The 15,688-nt window shown below is 47.8% G+C and overlaps 1 protein-coding gene across 2 annotated transcripts in view; it reads right to left on the bottom strand.

The window, feature by feature from the left end:
* Positions 1-15,688, bottom strand: part of BOD1L1 (biorientation of chromosomes in cell division 1 like 1) — a 926,227-nt gene that overhangs the window by 593,149 nt on the left and 317,390 nt on the right. For both annotated transcript variants that reach the window (XM_069631944.1, XM_069631943.1), the window contains exon 12: positions 3,182-3,251. In XM_069631944.1, coding sequence (XP_069488045.1) covers positions 3,182-3,251 — 70 coding nt within the window. The remainder of the gene's footprint in view (positions 1-3,181; positions 3,252-15,688) is intronic.

Genomic DNA, 15,688 nt, shown 5'->3' with positions numbered 1-15,688 from the left:
ATCCTTCTTCTCCTCTATCTCTACCTGTGGTGTTCCCCCAGGGGTCTAACCTCTCTTCCTGGCTGTTTAACCAATACCTGGCACTTCTTGCCCACCGCATTGCCACGCTCTGCCTCAACTTCCAGTGCTATGCAGATGACACTTCTCATTTTCAGGCTACCCTCAGCTACCTCTTCTCTCTCTAATCTCTGTCTGTCCGCCATCCAGGAATGGTGTGCTGCCAATGATCTCTGCCTTAATTCCAGTAAGACTGATTCTCTTCATCGGCACACCCACTCCCTCCATTCCTGTGACTCTCTGGCCAGCCTCTCTTGGCCCTCTTCCTGCTACCACCTGTGATGCTAAAAACCACGGGATCATCTTCTACGCCACACTTTCCTTCTCTCCTCACATCTCTGACGTCTCTAAGAAGTCACACTACCAGCTCCAGCTCCACCTCCTCAGAGATATTCTTCCCTTCCTCTCCTTCCCCCAGAAGCTCACTGTCTCCAGAGCTCTGGTACTCTCTAGGCTGGACTATTGCAACAGCCTCTTTCTAAATCTGCCTGACTCTACTCTCCGCCCTCTGCAACTCTATCCAGAACAGGACTGCAAAACTTGTCCTTGGCCTCAAGCCCAGGGATCGTATTTCTCCAGGACTGAAATTTCTGCACTGGATCCCAGTGGCTGCGAGGATTAAGTTCAAAACCCTCTGCATTGTCCACAAGGCCTTCTGGGGCCTCAAATACCCTCAACTCCCTTTTCCTGAACATCTTCCTTGTCGAGCTCTTCGCTCATCCGCCTCCAACTCTCTCAGGGTCAGTCGCTTCTCCAAGCAACGAGTTGGGGGTAGATCTCTCGCTTTGGCTGGGGCCTCTCTCTGGAACAGTCTCCCTGCCTCACTGAAACTTGAGGAGAACCATCTCTGGTTCCGGAAGCACCTCAAAACCTTTCTCTTTGCTTCTGCCTTTTCTCTGCTTCTCCGCTGCTGAATCCCTGGCTGATGCTGCACTGGTTACCTGGCCACCCTCTGATCTCGGGCCCACGTCCCCTTCACTGCCAGTCGCACACCTGCACTGCGCCTTCCTGGCAACCCCTGCACTTGTGACGGTCTCTGTATCCCTACAGTCCCACCAGCTCTTGACACCGGTTGTCTGCACTTACCCATGCACTTGCCACAAGCTGGCCGTACTTTACTTATTGTTATTATTCTTTTATCCCATGTACTGCACTTTCCCCTTCCCCTCTCCCTCGCACATTCCCCCTTCCCATGCACTTGCGCGATCTGAATGACACCTGGCCTAGTAGGATCGCTGTCTGTCTTCTCTCTGTTCCCCCTCCTTTGCCTCGTCGTGCCTTGAAACACTTGTGTATAGGCGCATTATAAATGCCATATAATGAGTCCCCCAGTTGTTGGGTTCGGCTGGGCCCCTTCATCCGCATCAGCCATTGATTTATATAAGCCCAAATTCTGCTGTGCTTCCTTCCTGCCTGGTACAGCTAGGTCTCAAACCTGGTGCTGGAATCCAGCTTCCGGATCTCCTCTAGTGTCCCTAGGAGTAGCTTGCTGTCTTCTCCCCACCAGTGGGGTAAAACTGGCATTTGCCTGGCTTTTCACCATAACCGCATGTCTCTCAATAGATGTTGTCCCCGTTTCCTATGGTGTGCTTTCACCAACCCTGAGAACACCTACAAAGTTACATTATAAGGCATTTACCTGAACAGTGACTTTTTTCCACTGTCCATGAAATTGTCCACAAAGATTTGGATTTGTAGCTATTACCCCAAACTACTCTAGATTTTTAAATCTTTGCATTAACACTCCTCCATCTGAAGATACGCGTATAATTCCTTGCTTCATGTGTTTTCGTTCTTTGGAGTGTAGTATGCCCTTATGGGTCTGGGTATGGAGACTACATTTATCCTTAATCTTACTAGCCCTCTTAGCTTGGATATTGTCTAACCCTGTTTCATCCTCCCTGCTCACCTTTTACTCCCCGTCTCGCTCACTTCGTTCTGCTGACCATTTCCTCCTCACTGTACCTCCTTCCCCCTGTGCTTCCTCCCGGTTCCGCTCCTTCCAACTCCTTGCTCCTCTTCACTGGAACTCACTCCCCCTCTCAATCCGCTCTTCCACGACCCTTCTCTCATTTCGCACTTCCCTTAAATCCCTTCTCCTCCACTCTCCTCCTTGAATGCCTCCCCTGTTCTCTCTTCCTCCCCCCTTATTCCCTCTTCTAACTCCTCTCTCCCCACTCCCATTTCATTCTCCCTCCCTTCTATTCTTCACTCGTTCTATCCTTCTGTTCCCCCTCACCAATCCTACTCCCTCTCCACTTCCCCTTCCCCTCAGTTAATTGCTTTTTGCACTGTTTTGTTGTCGAATGATTCATTATGTAATTTTTCTCCCAATGTTTATTGTTGTTCACTGTATGAGTTGTTCCATTGTACAGTGCCTTGGTGTAAGGCGCTCTATAAATAAACAAATCAATACAACTGTGTAGTGTGCATTTGTATTATTAAAATTAATCTGTACTAGAGTCTAAAAGAAATGCTTTGACTAAGTTCTGTATGACATCCTGGGCTTGGATATGATTATTTTAATGTATGTTTATATTGTCTAGCTTTCCATGCTCTTAACATCTCTCAAAATGCATATATGTAGTGTCTGCCACCAGGTATGGGGCTTGCATTTTAGGGTAAGGCATGAGATGGGTCTTAAATTACCACTGCTGGTTTTACATCTACATTATGCTCTACTGTGTGTTATGCTTAACCCAAGTATTTATTTTGAGTTAATAAATAGATCTGTGTGAAACAAAACAGTATATTGGTGAGTCTACCACTGTAGTGTGTTCTTTAGAGAGACTAATGGGAGGGATTGCACTCTTATGCCAGCCTTCCTCCCCATCTTGAATAAGCCTATCTCCTCCCTATCTTGAATAAGCCTGACTGCTTTGCTGCCGCTACCATTAGAGAGTGTGGTGTTTCCTTTAGGGAGAAATACTGTCCATTTAAAACAATACATCATGCATAAACAGTGGCACACTTTGTAGGCATTACATATCAATTCCACTTAACATGAACCAACATACTTCTTTCTGGATTACAAATTTGAAAGGAGAAGTGTGGAATGAAGAATACGAATAGGCAGACACTTCCACATTTAAAAATGTCAACATTGTTATCAAGTAGTACTCACTACTGTCTTGTGCGGGTAGCAGAGGCTTTTTAGGCCTTCCTCTTTTTCTTTTCTCAATCTGAACTATTTCCTGAACAATAAAAAGAAAATAAATACAACATTTATCTTCGATTACACAGATTCAAACATTTACTTGTTTCTAAAAGTGGGATAGTTTGGTTCACAGAAAGAAACAAAGCTTGTATGGGTACACATTCTAAAAGAAAATGCACATTGCAGATAGCTTTATGATAGAAAGATGTACTGTAGAGCTGTGAACATAGTAAATGAGCATATGGAGTACACAAATACACATAAGCAGCATTTTTAGGACAAAGACCCAAAATATAATCAATGTGATTAACAAAATATTTGAAGCATAATTCAGGCGAAGGATTAGCAATGATGTATAAAAAATAATTATACTTAAAGGCGCAACAAATGTTACTGCTAGTCAAAATTAAACAAACAACAGAAACTGGAAAATCAAGTCAGTCCCTAATGTCTTCAGCTTCTAAAAAATACAATCAGAAAATTATATATAACAAATATTTGTATTTGTGAGGTAGAGGATTGGGGGAGGTGGCGGGTGGAGATGGACAATAAAGGATGCTGTGTTATGTGAAAGTGATGAGAATGTGAATATGCAGCGGTACATGTGAGGAAGAATTGCTGTAGAAACAGAAGGGGAATTCACTGAACCACTGCCTTTTTTTGTATTGTAAGTTGCTGAAAACAAAGTTCTAAAAATAAATATTTTATACCTAATATATATAGTTTACCATCTTCATAAAGAAAGAAATTAAAGCAATAAAAAGAAAATAGAAACATAGAAACATCTTTATCAATTGAATCTAATAACCCATCAATTCATCACTCAATTTTATTGCAAAACTGGTATACATCATATGATTAAGATTTTTCTTTTTATTGTCTTTATATTTTTCTGTCTAAAGATGGTTGACTGAAAAATTGTATTGTATACATTTGGTGTAACATCAAAATATGTTTTATATATATTTTTCTGATATTGTATTTTTTAGAATCTAAAGACAATAGGGACTGACATTATTCCTGCAGTTCCTGTTTATGTTTAGTTATTTGGTTATGCTAGTTATAAAACTGCAGTATTTTTCTGGTAGTCCTTTTTGATAAGACTACTATCAAAATAACATAAGACATGCATTACTCACCGTAATAGCTCAAATGTTGATAATATTGGTTCTGATGCTTGTTAATCTGCTTAGATTCACATGCTGTGCATCTGGTCCGACATCCAGTGGTAACCGCGGAGTATTGCATCTTGCCTTTCGGGGACCAAAAGGGGACGTCGGCATAGGCGTGTCCGTAGCACTATCCCTATTGTGACGTGTAGTGTACCCAAAATCCCTCACGCACCGAGGTCCCTCCGATTGTATTTTTTCCTGCTAGAGGGAGCCCAGGCTATAGTGAGTGAGTACATAAAGAGAGAAAGTAGTAAGACGTCTATGTTCCTTCCACCCCGAGCGGGGAGGTAGGGAGGGCGCATGTGAATCCAAACAGATACAATCATCAGAAATGCTATTGCGGTGAGTAATGCATGTCTTCCGATGTTTGTTAATCTGCTTAGAATCACATGCTGTGCATAGACTAGCGAGCAGTACCCGGAGTTGGATGTGGGTTGTGAGAAGGGACAGTAGAGAAAAGATGTCTTATTACTGCTTGTCCCACCTGAGAATCAGACCTAGAATGAGTGTCTAGGCAATAGTGTTTTGTAAAGGTGTGTACAGAACTCCAAGTTGCCGCTTTGCAAATGGACCCCAGGGGAACATTTGCAATGAATGTTATGGATGCCCCAGTGCCCACAGTAGAATGTGCTCTAGGCTTGAAGGGCAGTTCTCTTGGCTATGATAGGCCTGGGGCTATCGCCTAGTCTGGGTCGTGGGGATAGGGCCCGGTGAGCCCGCTCAACCGTGAAATAAGGGGAGAGGTTCGGATCACCCAGCAAGTCCTTGAGCAATTGTTAGACCGCGTCCTCCATGCGCCCCTTCAGGGCAGTTTCAGGGACCCCAATAATGCGCAGGTTATTTCTGCGGGAGCGGGCCTCCAAGTAGTCGCATTTTGCATTTACGCTCTTCATGTCGCGCGATAGGGTGGCCACAGTGTCTTGAAGTGTGTGTATCATATCTTCGTTGGTGGAGATCCTGTTTTCGGCCTCTGTGATACTAGATCCAGCCTGGTCAACACGGGTTTTGAGTGAGGCAACATTCGCATTAATGTTGTCAAGCTTTTCATGGAAGGAGGCAAAGTTTTTAGCCATCAATTCCATCATGGCAGTAAGGTCTGGTGCCGCACCCCCGGGTTAGGGTCGTTGTCGGGTTCCTCTTGTGGGGGTGGCGTGTGGCCCACTTAAGACCGAGGGACCGCCTTAGCAAATTTGTCCATGGTACCCCCTTTAGCAGTTCCTGTGGAGCGGCTCGACATGGCAGAGAGCACAGAACTAGTTGCGGTGCGAAAACCCCAGAGGGGAAGATGATGAGATGGAGGGAGCAGGCCCCGGTAGTGTTAGGGGTCACTGTTAGGGAGAATTCTCTGTTTAGGCTGAATTTCCTAACCTAGTGAGTCCCCCAGCAGCTTTGCTGGATTTCGGGAGTTTGTTTTTTTCCATCCTGCCAAGAGTGAGACTCTTTTCCTCCCACTCTTGGACATGAATGTGTGTAATTCCTTTGAATGTCAATGTGTTCTATGGGGTCTTTTACTCCATAGGGTCTCATATGTTTTTCTATGTGTGTTACACTGCACCCTACATGCCGTAACACTGGGGCGTCCTAGCAGACCCCCACCATAGACTCCATACCCGGGGACTGACTACTGTCTCCCCGGGCATGTAAAGTCACCATTGGCTTTACTAGACCTAAATTTACTAACAGGACTAGTACAAACCATCTTATTGTGGACGTACTAGTAGGGGTAATTCGATTACTCCTGGACCTGTTACTCGAGGGGGCACTGTCCCGTCCCCCCTCGTCGAGTTTTGGCTGGTGGCAGTGGAAACTACTTGTTATGTTCGACCCCGAACCTAACCCTATGGGATTCGTCCCATTGTTGGAGATTGATATTTTCTCTCGTTAATCTCTAACGTACCACCGATCTACTTATCTTAAATAGGTTTATCGGATGGTATTTTCTGCCAGAACTCGGTTTGTAAAATGGCGTCTGTGTTCGTCTCTGTGACTCCTAAACCAAAGGTTGAGCCCTTTGTTCCACTTTTGGCGGGCTCTGTACAGAGACCCTCCAAAGTGGTGCCATTCTGTCTGGGTTACCACAGGGGTGTGGGAGGGGGTTTAGGCACCCTGGACCGAGTTGCCTTGCCAACTCCGGTCGCACTCTGGAGTGATTGGCCCAAGTGGTGAGCCTTCCCGCTCACCACTTAGCATGTGTTGATTGACAGCTAGGCTGAATGAATGGGGGTTTTCTGCATAAAAGCAGGGTTTTTGGGACTGGATCTTCAGAAGTCGCCACAGGACCTAAGAATCCGACGAGGGTAACGCTGAGCCGACCTGCAATGACGACACCTCCGGTGGAGCCCTGCTGAGCCGACTCACCACTTCCCGACGACAGAGGAGATCTCCCTGTCTCTTCCCCTGACTGGTGGGAACAACCAGTCCCCTTTGCTTTTTATTCGCCTCAGGACGCAGTGGTCGAATTGCCCGAACAGCGCACCTCGGCAACCGGATAGCCACTACCCCTGTACCGCGACCAAAAGGTGGTGCCTTGTGACGGAGCACTACGCGGCTGGTCTCTTCCCTGGTGGTGCACCGGACTTCACTTTTCTTCGACAAGAACTCTCTACTCTTGGCAAAGACCCGACGTGCATCCACCACCAGGAACAACTGTCCCCGCCGGAGCTGCCCTCCACAACAAGGTACCGTGTCCGCCTGGCTTCCCTTTCGATCGGATTGAGTGAGGTATCTTAATCCTCTCCTTTCCGTTGGGTCGCCTCCAAGCTTTTCTCATTTATTGTTCTGAACTGGTTCAATCTGCCGATAACAATTTGCTACAAAGACTTGAATGCATCTCCACTAGAGACTTTTTCGGGACATAGCGCCTTGCCTCTCTCCGAGTGGGCCTGGCCTCTGAACTTTATGATCTATTGTGATTCTTGCCTTCTTGCCGTGCATTTTACCCGTGAAGCACTGAACTAAGTTGATTTCGTAACCTGCCTATCTTTTTCTCTCCCGTCCTAACTAATATTCGAGTGTCATCTAGGTTGAGGTATACACCTCTGTCTGTAAATAAGTGTTGCCGGTAGAACCTAGACTTGTCGAGATATTTCTAGGGGGATTGAGCGTTTCTTCTTCGTAGAGTAATTGTGTTTGATTTGTTTGCCGTGAAAGTGCCATAGTGTTTTTCATAGATGTTTCGTTATAAATAAATACCTTAATATCTTTACACTAAGCCTCGTTGCGTGTTTGCTTGTCTTGCTATGAAGGATTGCCCTATTTTGTATACTCCACATAATGCTCAACTCTTCTTGAGGGACGTCTGACTGCTCAGCCACAGCTACCAAGTGAATCTGTGTGGTACAGACTGCTACCAAGTGGGTTCACCGCCAAACACCTGTAGTCCTAAATCTTTTGCAGTGGTCCCAGAGGGAACTGCACAGGTTTCCGCCTAACAGTCACCAGCACGCGCCGCGGCGTTAGTGGGCTGCTATAGGCTTGGCGAGGGTGACCCGATAAGCGTGAGATTGCAGCACCCTGTGACCAGCCCAGCCAGTGAATGAGGTAGTGAGGAGGCCCTGTGCGTGGGAAGTCCAAATATATAGCTCAGCCAAGCATGGGACACACTGCTAGCCCCACAAAGTGGATCACCACGTTCTTTAAAGCAGCTCCCTCGGGGGGCACTACCACAGGGAGCAGTGTCAGGTCTGGGGAGATCACAACCTCTGATCAGTGTATGGCAAGGCGGCGGAGGGAGACCTCAGCGGGTGTAACACGCGCTCATCAGGCGGGAGAGGCTCCCCCTACAGACACGCAGCTGTGGTATGGATGTTTGGGCAATCCTCTGTAGAATGGCAGTGTCATGATGTCCCAAGGCAAGGTCCTAATGGTGCACACGTTGCTGGCCAGTATTAGAAGAGGGGGGAGGGCAGAAGAGTCATGGATGCATGTGGGACACCAGTGGAGCCACCCCCTCAACTCCTCACCTGAAGGCCGCTGGATTGGCCATGCAGCGCCGGAACGGGCAGCCCCCGGAGGGCCCTGCGGGCTCAAAACGTAGCAGGGGGCCGGGGCGCAGCCGCACCCCGCTCGAGGCGAAGCCGCGGCGCTGAGCCCCCAGAAGCGCCGCGGCAGCCCTCCGGATCTCGGGGAGGGGGGGCACAGCCTGGCGTGCCAACCCCAAGGAGCCGCAGATCAGTAGCGGCCCAGGGAACAGGCCCCAACAGCGGTCCTCGCAGGCCCGCCTCCAACAGCGCAGCCAAAGCCCCTCCCGGCCACAGCCAGGCAGCCGGCTCGCCGTGAGCGGCCGCAGCCCAAACCCCGGGCGGGAAGGACAGACAGGCGGGGGCGAGATGAGGGCGGACAGGCCCACAGATGTAGTGTGTGCTCCGAGGCACCAGGGGCAGAGCAACCAGCAGCGAGCCCAGCGGGAGGCACCCGATCAGGTCACGGCGCACACGGGGCCCGCCGCAGGCCTCAAGGCAGCCCCTCAGAAGACGCAGCAGGAGGACCAGATCTTCAGCACCAGGGGTCCGATTTCCTCCGGGAATGGACGTGCGAATATCGCTCACCGGTAGTAATGCAGGGATCGTAGCAGAGACACAGGATCGGGTGCAGAACTGCAGATGTCGAAGGATGAAAGGCGGCTAGGCACGGAGCTCTTGCACTAGGCAGCCATTTTGCAGGCTGCTCAAGAGCGCCCCCCTCTCTTCTGTACATTTTGAGGTGTTTGAAGCTTTGGAAGTCTCCATTAGGTCAATACAGATTGGAATAGAAGCTTCCTCTGGGTGAGTTGGAGTTGAGCAATTTGATTTTGTGTCTGTCCTTAATCCACCCTTATGGATCAGCTTCCTATCAGTGAAGCTCTTTTCCTGAACCGGTAAGCAAAATACCAGTTGTTGCTCGGTGTTCATGACTGGTACATTTGTCGGTCGGCAGTGTGCGAAAATAGAGATGTCTTTATTTATCGCAGGTTCACTAGCCTTCGATGGATGTTTCTCAGAGTCAAACGACACTATAGTGTCTTTTTTTCCACATACACAGTTTGGAACCTTCTTCGGGCCCTCGAGGCTGCTAGCACTACCTTTCTTTTCTAGATTACTCCGCAGTAAACTGATGGACTTGGACTTTTTAGCTGGCGTTTGAACTGTAGAACTTGGCTTAGTGGTAGGCATGGCTGCACTCTCCGTTACATTCAATGGCAGTTGGATTTTGTTTGGCTCACTGTCCGGAGTTTGGGTCCCCCTTTCGATGATTATAGTTGTAGAGGTTATTTCGGTTTCCTCTGAAGGTATCAATTGGTGTCGGAGTGTGCATGCCTTTGTTTTCTCTTTTTCCACCGCAGTGACATAACCTTCCAAATATAAAATCTTTGCGTGCATTATAGCCAATAAAGAGCTGTGGTCTTTTAATGAGTTATTTATGGCCTCATAGTTTGGTGAAGGGCGCCATGGCCACCGCGACTGCTGACATCAGCGTTACTATGTCCATTTTCTTTTTTCAGGTGATTTCTCAGGCATAGATTGTCAGCAAGGGCTTCTTCCCTTTTCCTTAATTGGCGTAGTAATTACAGGTATGTATGTACGTATCTTTAGCCACAGGATTGTTTGCCTCAGGTATCGAAGTCAAAGCAGCAGCTTCGTCACTTTCCATATGCCTTTTGTTTCTTTCCTCCGCTGTGTCTTTGTCATTTTGCATTTTGTCTATTATCAATTGGGGAGTTTTCAAGCTATCTGTCCAAATCTCCTTCTCTAGTATCATTGATGGAGTTGCATCTAACTGGAGTTCGTCTCTGGACATGTGGGTAGGCTCAGGTTCTTCTGTCCCATCCATTGGACTGGTCGATGGGTTCTTTTGGCCCTCTAGGCTAGGCACACTTGTGTCTAAAGTTGCACTAGGTTTCTCAATCAGCAAATCCTCTGAGCTGTAGACAACTTCCAACATCTCGCTGTCACTTATTTCACATATGTTTTCGAACTTTCTCTTACGACGTTTCACAAAAAAGTCTGCTAAGATTTGAGAAGAGAAGATGTTGTTTTCTGGTTGACTTTTATTGTTTGTGTTTTTCAAAGTTCGTCTTATTGTCCCTTTGGCTCTCTGTTTTTCGATGATGTTGGGTTCTGCTCCTTTAGACCTTGGCAATTTTCCTGGGTGTGTAGGTTGGCTTAAAGAAGGAACTGATGACATGTTTTTTTTTTGCACGGTTTTCAGTTTTTGGGACACGGACCTTCATCTGTTTGGATGTCCGGCGATCTTATAGGTGGACGCTCTATGGTGTGACTCTGTTGGCGCAGAACCTCGCCGTCTTCATTTTGATCTATTACTTTTGTCCCTGCTGTAGTAGAAGCGTAATTAGAGGCAGCGGGTGGATTTCCACATCCACCCTTACCGGTATACCTCCCTGTTGGCCACCCATATAGGGGGCTTCGTACAGGTTTACAGCCTGTTCATTTTCTGTCCACGCCTCAATTGGCTCTGCCACCAGGGGGCCCTCCTGGGCGTCCACTACTGGCGGATCATCGTCGTTCTCGACGGCTTCCTGACTGTGCGACCCCACCAGAGGGCGCACAGCTGCGGCGTCCCGATCGCTCTCCGGAGGCTTCTCTTGCTCCCGGCTTGCTCCCGCAGAGAGGCCACTCCCATCTCCGCAGAAATCGACGCCGTCCGTCCTCCGACGGGCAGCGGGGAGTTTGCGGCCGAAGAGGCACAGCCTCGTATACGGGAAGCACCGCCGGCATCATCCAGCGAAACCGCGGATTCCACCGGTAAGTTGAGGTTTGTTGAATACGTGTTTTGGCGGGCGGGCAGTAAGTCGACGTTTGCCTCTCCCCGCATATCCTCATAGTTGGCGCTTGATATTGTAGCCTGGGCTCCCCGTGCTGTGGGTGTTGTTTTCGCTGCCGCCGCCTGCTCCTTGGTCCAAATTGTTTTAGGACAGGAGCCTCCACAGCTCCCTGGGCCCGTTGTGTGATATTGATTCGGTAATTCACCTGCCACATTTCTCTGCACCAGTGTGTCTTTGTTGTTCAAGTTAATTTGCTTGGGGTGCAGTGGAATTTTCTCGGTACTCAGGGGCTGTTTTCTCCCCACTTCAGCTCGAGTACGAGAGCGTGAGCTCCTTTGATGAGAGTCTTTGTCACATTCTGCAGGATTAAACGGGTATACGTCCATGGCTGCCATAGACTGCCTGAGACTGCTATTCTGTCGCTACTCCGCGGAATCAGGGAGCTTTTAACTAGTCGCTGGTCAGGAACTTACACTGTAGACAGACTGGAAAAGAATAGCCTGCAGTCACTGCCTGAGACTGCTGCTCTGCCGCTACTCATTACTAATACTGTTGATTATTTAAGGGATCTGTGTAGACAGAAAGGTCTTCCTGTCAAAGGCAAGAAACAAGAAATGATTGATAGACTGTTAGAGAAACAAAGTCTGGATAGTGGTGCTGTAGTGCCCACTATTCCATGAAATGTGGCAAACAGTAATGAGGATAATGTTGAAGATGTTATTGTTGAGAGAGATGAGGAAGAGGAGGATAAATATGTCACCCCTTTGGTCCTCTGCCTGCTCAAGGGCCTCAACCTGTAGCTACTGGACCCTTACCAGGTCCCACATTAAGTCCTGAATTTATCTCCCTAGAAATAATGAGACTTGAACTTGAATTCAAAAGAATTAGTGTCCAAACTGAACAGAGACACCAAGAACTAAAGCTCAAAGAAATGGAGCTCAACCATGAGCTTGAGATGAAGAAATTGTCTTTGGAAAATGCTTCTCTTCCCGAATCCTCTACATCTTCCAGTCCAAAAAGACCCCAGATGCCTAAAGAGATTGTGGGTATGTATGAACCTAAGTTGGATGTATTAGATTGGCTTGATATGTTTGAATATAATCATGGGCTCCAGGATATCACAGGTGATCAGTTGATCCCCTGGCTATTCTCTAGGCTCCCCCCTGTTGCATCAGATGTGGTAATGGAGTTGGGGGAGGAGGAGAGAAAGGATTATGGATGTGTAAAGCTAGCTTTAATAGCTAGATTTAGGAAGACTCCTTCCCAGTACCTTAAGAGGTTTAGGACCCTCAAAAAGCATGATAGTACCCCTTGGGCTACTTGGGTGAATGAGTGTTTGAAGAACTTAGAGAAATGGATTAAGGGTTATAGATTTAACACTTATGAAGGAATGAGAAATCTTGTTATGATGGAGTCTATCTATGATGCCTGCTCTCCTGAGCTCAGACATTACTTAGCTGATTCAAAAGAGTCAGATTCTAAGAAACTGGCTAAGGCTGCTGACTTGTAGGTTGTCAACAGGGCTACTCATAAGGATTCAGGGGTAACTCAGAAAAAGGATGAGGGAAAGCAGCCAAAGAAAGACAACAAAGAGAATTCAAATAATTCCAATTCCAAAGAGGGCCACAAACAAAATTATAAGGGTAAGCCACAAGGGAAACCTAATCAGGCTAGTGTACCTTATGGTCCCAGACCAGAAGGAGGTCAGAGCAAGCCACCATTCATAAAGACATTTGGAAAATGTTATGTTTGTGGCTCAACTGACCATGTGAAAGGGGATCCCACATGCAAGGGTAAACCTTCAGGGGTCCACACTGTCTCCTTAGCCTTCGCTCCAGAGGAGGAAGTACATATGGCCAGTGGAAACTATCAACTACTAGCTGAAGATCCAATTGGAGTCTCAGCTAGTGTATCTTTAGTATCTCTTGGGTTGTAGGAACAACAGAATTTAGATGTGTATAATTCTATCCCTCCTAATACTAAAGAGCATTATAAAGACAGTGTCCTAGTCAATGGTCAGGAGACTCGTGCCATTAGAGACACTGGGGCCAGCATTACTGGTGGATAAATCTTTTTCAAGGTGGAGGATGTTGCTAAGGCACCCAAACGCCTCACCAGGTTAGCTGGAGGGACTGTGCAGATGCTTCCCCAATTACCAGCTCTCATCCAATGCAATGAAATGACTGTCAGGATACCTGTGAGTGTACAATCTGAAGTACCAGGAAGGGTGCTGTTGGGCAATGATCTGAAAGACCTGGGAGTAGTGTCAAGTACTCCCAGACCTCCTAGTAAGAGTTTACAGGAGCTTACCAGACCTGCAAGGGAGAGGACCATGAGGGGCTCTCCTGAGGAGTTGATAGAAAAAGAAATCACTCCTACTCCACTGGAGTTACTTACTGCTATCTCTAAACAACCAAAAGCAAAGGGGAGACCCAAGACTTACAAAAAGAAACCAGCAGAAAGCACTCCAGTGCTGCCAACCAGGAAATCTCCTAGGTTAGCCAAAAATCACACCTGTGATTCCTCCTCCAGCTGAGGCTGAGAGTGAGGCACAACCCTGTGTGGTTGAACTAGAGCCTGAGGACTCAGATCTAGTAGGAGGCCAGGAACTCATTGGAGATATTGACCCTGTGGACCATCCTGAGCTGCAGTCGTTACAGGCAGAAGGTGGACCCCAAAGGGCAGACTTCAGTAAGGGACAAAGAATGTCCAACTCTGGAAGGTCTTCGCCACCAGGCAGCTTCTCAGCTTGAAGGGCAAGAGCCTGGGAAGTATAGGTTACACTGGGAAGTGTTAGGGAGAATTCTCCGTTTAGGCTGAATTTCCTAACCTAGTGAGTCCCCCAGCAGCTTTGCTGGATTTTTGGGGTTTATTTTTTTTCTCCTGCCAAGAGTGAGACTCTTTCAACCTCACTCTTGGACATGATTTGAGTGCGTCTCTTTGACTCCAGATGCGTTTAATGGGCTATGGGGTCTTTTACTCCATAGGGCTTCATGTGTTTTTGTGATGTGTGTTACACAGCACCCTCAGTGCAGTAACACAGGGGTGTCATAGTGACCCCCAGTACAGACTCCATACCCTGGGACTGACTACTGTCTCCCAGGGCATGTAAAGTCACCAGTGACTTTACTAGTCTCAAATTCTGAACAGAACCAGTACAAACCATCATATTGTGGACGTACTGGCCGGGGCAATTCGATTGCCCCGGGGTCTGTTAGTCGAGGGGGCACGTCTCCGTCCCCCCTGATCGAGTTTTGTCTGGTGGCAGTGGATACTACTTTTTATATTCGACCGTGAATATATCCCTATGGGATTTCCCATTGTTCGAGGCTACCAACTTTAATTATTTAATTCCTATAGCCTCGAACATACCGCTGGTTTATTTATTTAATATTAATTCTCAGGTTGGTATTTTTTGCCAGAACTCGGTTCTAAAATGGCGTTTGTGTTCGCTTCTGTGACTCCAAACCAAGTTGAGCTCTTTGTTCCACTTTTTGGCGGGCTTCTCCACAGAAGCCCTCCAAAGTGGTGCCACTCTGTCTGGGGTACTTAGGAGGGGTGGAGGGGGATTTAGGCATCCTGGACTGAGTTGCCTAGGCAACCCAAGTCGCACTCCGTCCTGATTGGCCCAAGTGGTGAGCCGGCCGGCTCACCACTTAACATGTTTGAGTGACAGCTAGGCTGAGTGAATGGGGGTTTTCTGCATAAAAGCAGTGCTTTGGGGACTGGAACTTTAGAAGTCGCCACAGGACCTGAGAACCCGACGAGGGAGAAGCTGAGCCGACCTGCTACGACGACACCAACGGTGGAGCCCTGCTGAACCGTCTCACCACTTTTCACAACGACAGAGGAGATCTCCAGCCCGGAGAGTCTTCTTCCTTCGACTGGTGGGGATAACCAGTCTGCTTCCTTTTTCGCTTCCTGGAGCATCTCGTGGCCGCCTTGCCTGTGCCAAGCACCCCGGCAACCGGGATACCACGTTTTACCACTACCGCGAATCAAAGGGTAGTACCTTTAACCGGAAAACTCTGCGGCTGGTTTTTTCCCTGGCAGTGCAACGACCTTCATCTTTCCTCCACGTCGAGATCTTCTCTTCCTCTGGACAACGCCGCGACTTGCACCCGCTGCCAGGAACAACTGCCCCCGCTGGAGGATCCTTTCCACATAAGGTACTGTGTTCCGCCTGGCTTTCCCTTGCAACCGACTGTACGGGGTAGATTTAGCCCCCAGCTTTCGACCCTGGGTTAGCCTGGGACACCCTGGCTAAACTTTTCTGAAACCTAACTAAAACCTTTCTGAACTCCCTGAAAGACTTTTTAAGCCTGTTGTCATTGTGTGATCTTGGGTGCATTTGTGCCCTGCTCTCCCAAAGAGTGGGCCCGGCCTATGGACTTTGGCTCACAAGTAACTTTTGACTTTCCTGCCTTGCTTAAGAGTTCCTAAGTATTAATGTGGTGTATTTTCCTACATTCTGCCTTTTTCCCTCCCTTTTTCGTTAACTTATTGGAATGCCATCTATAGTTAAGCGCTCACCTCTGTCTG

The sequence above is a fragment of the Ambystoma mexicanum genome, chromosome 6q (assembly GCF_040938575.1).
Source record: "Ambystoma mexicanum isolate Mex_15411 chromosome 6q, UKY_AmexF1_1, whole genome shotgun sequence".
NCBI lineage: Eukaryota > Metazoa > Chordata > Amphibia > Caudata > Ambystomatidae > Ambystoma > Ambystoma mexicanum.
This window is presented reverse-complemented; position numbering and strand designations above follow the sequence as displayed.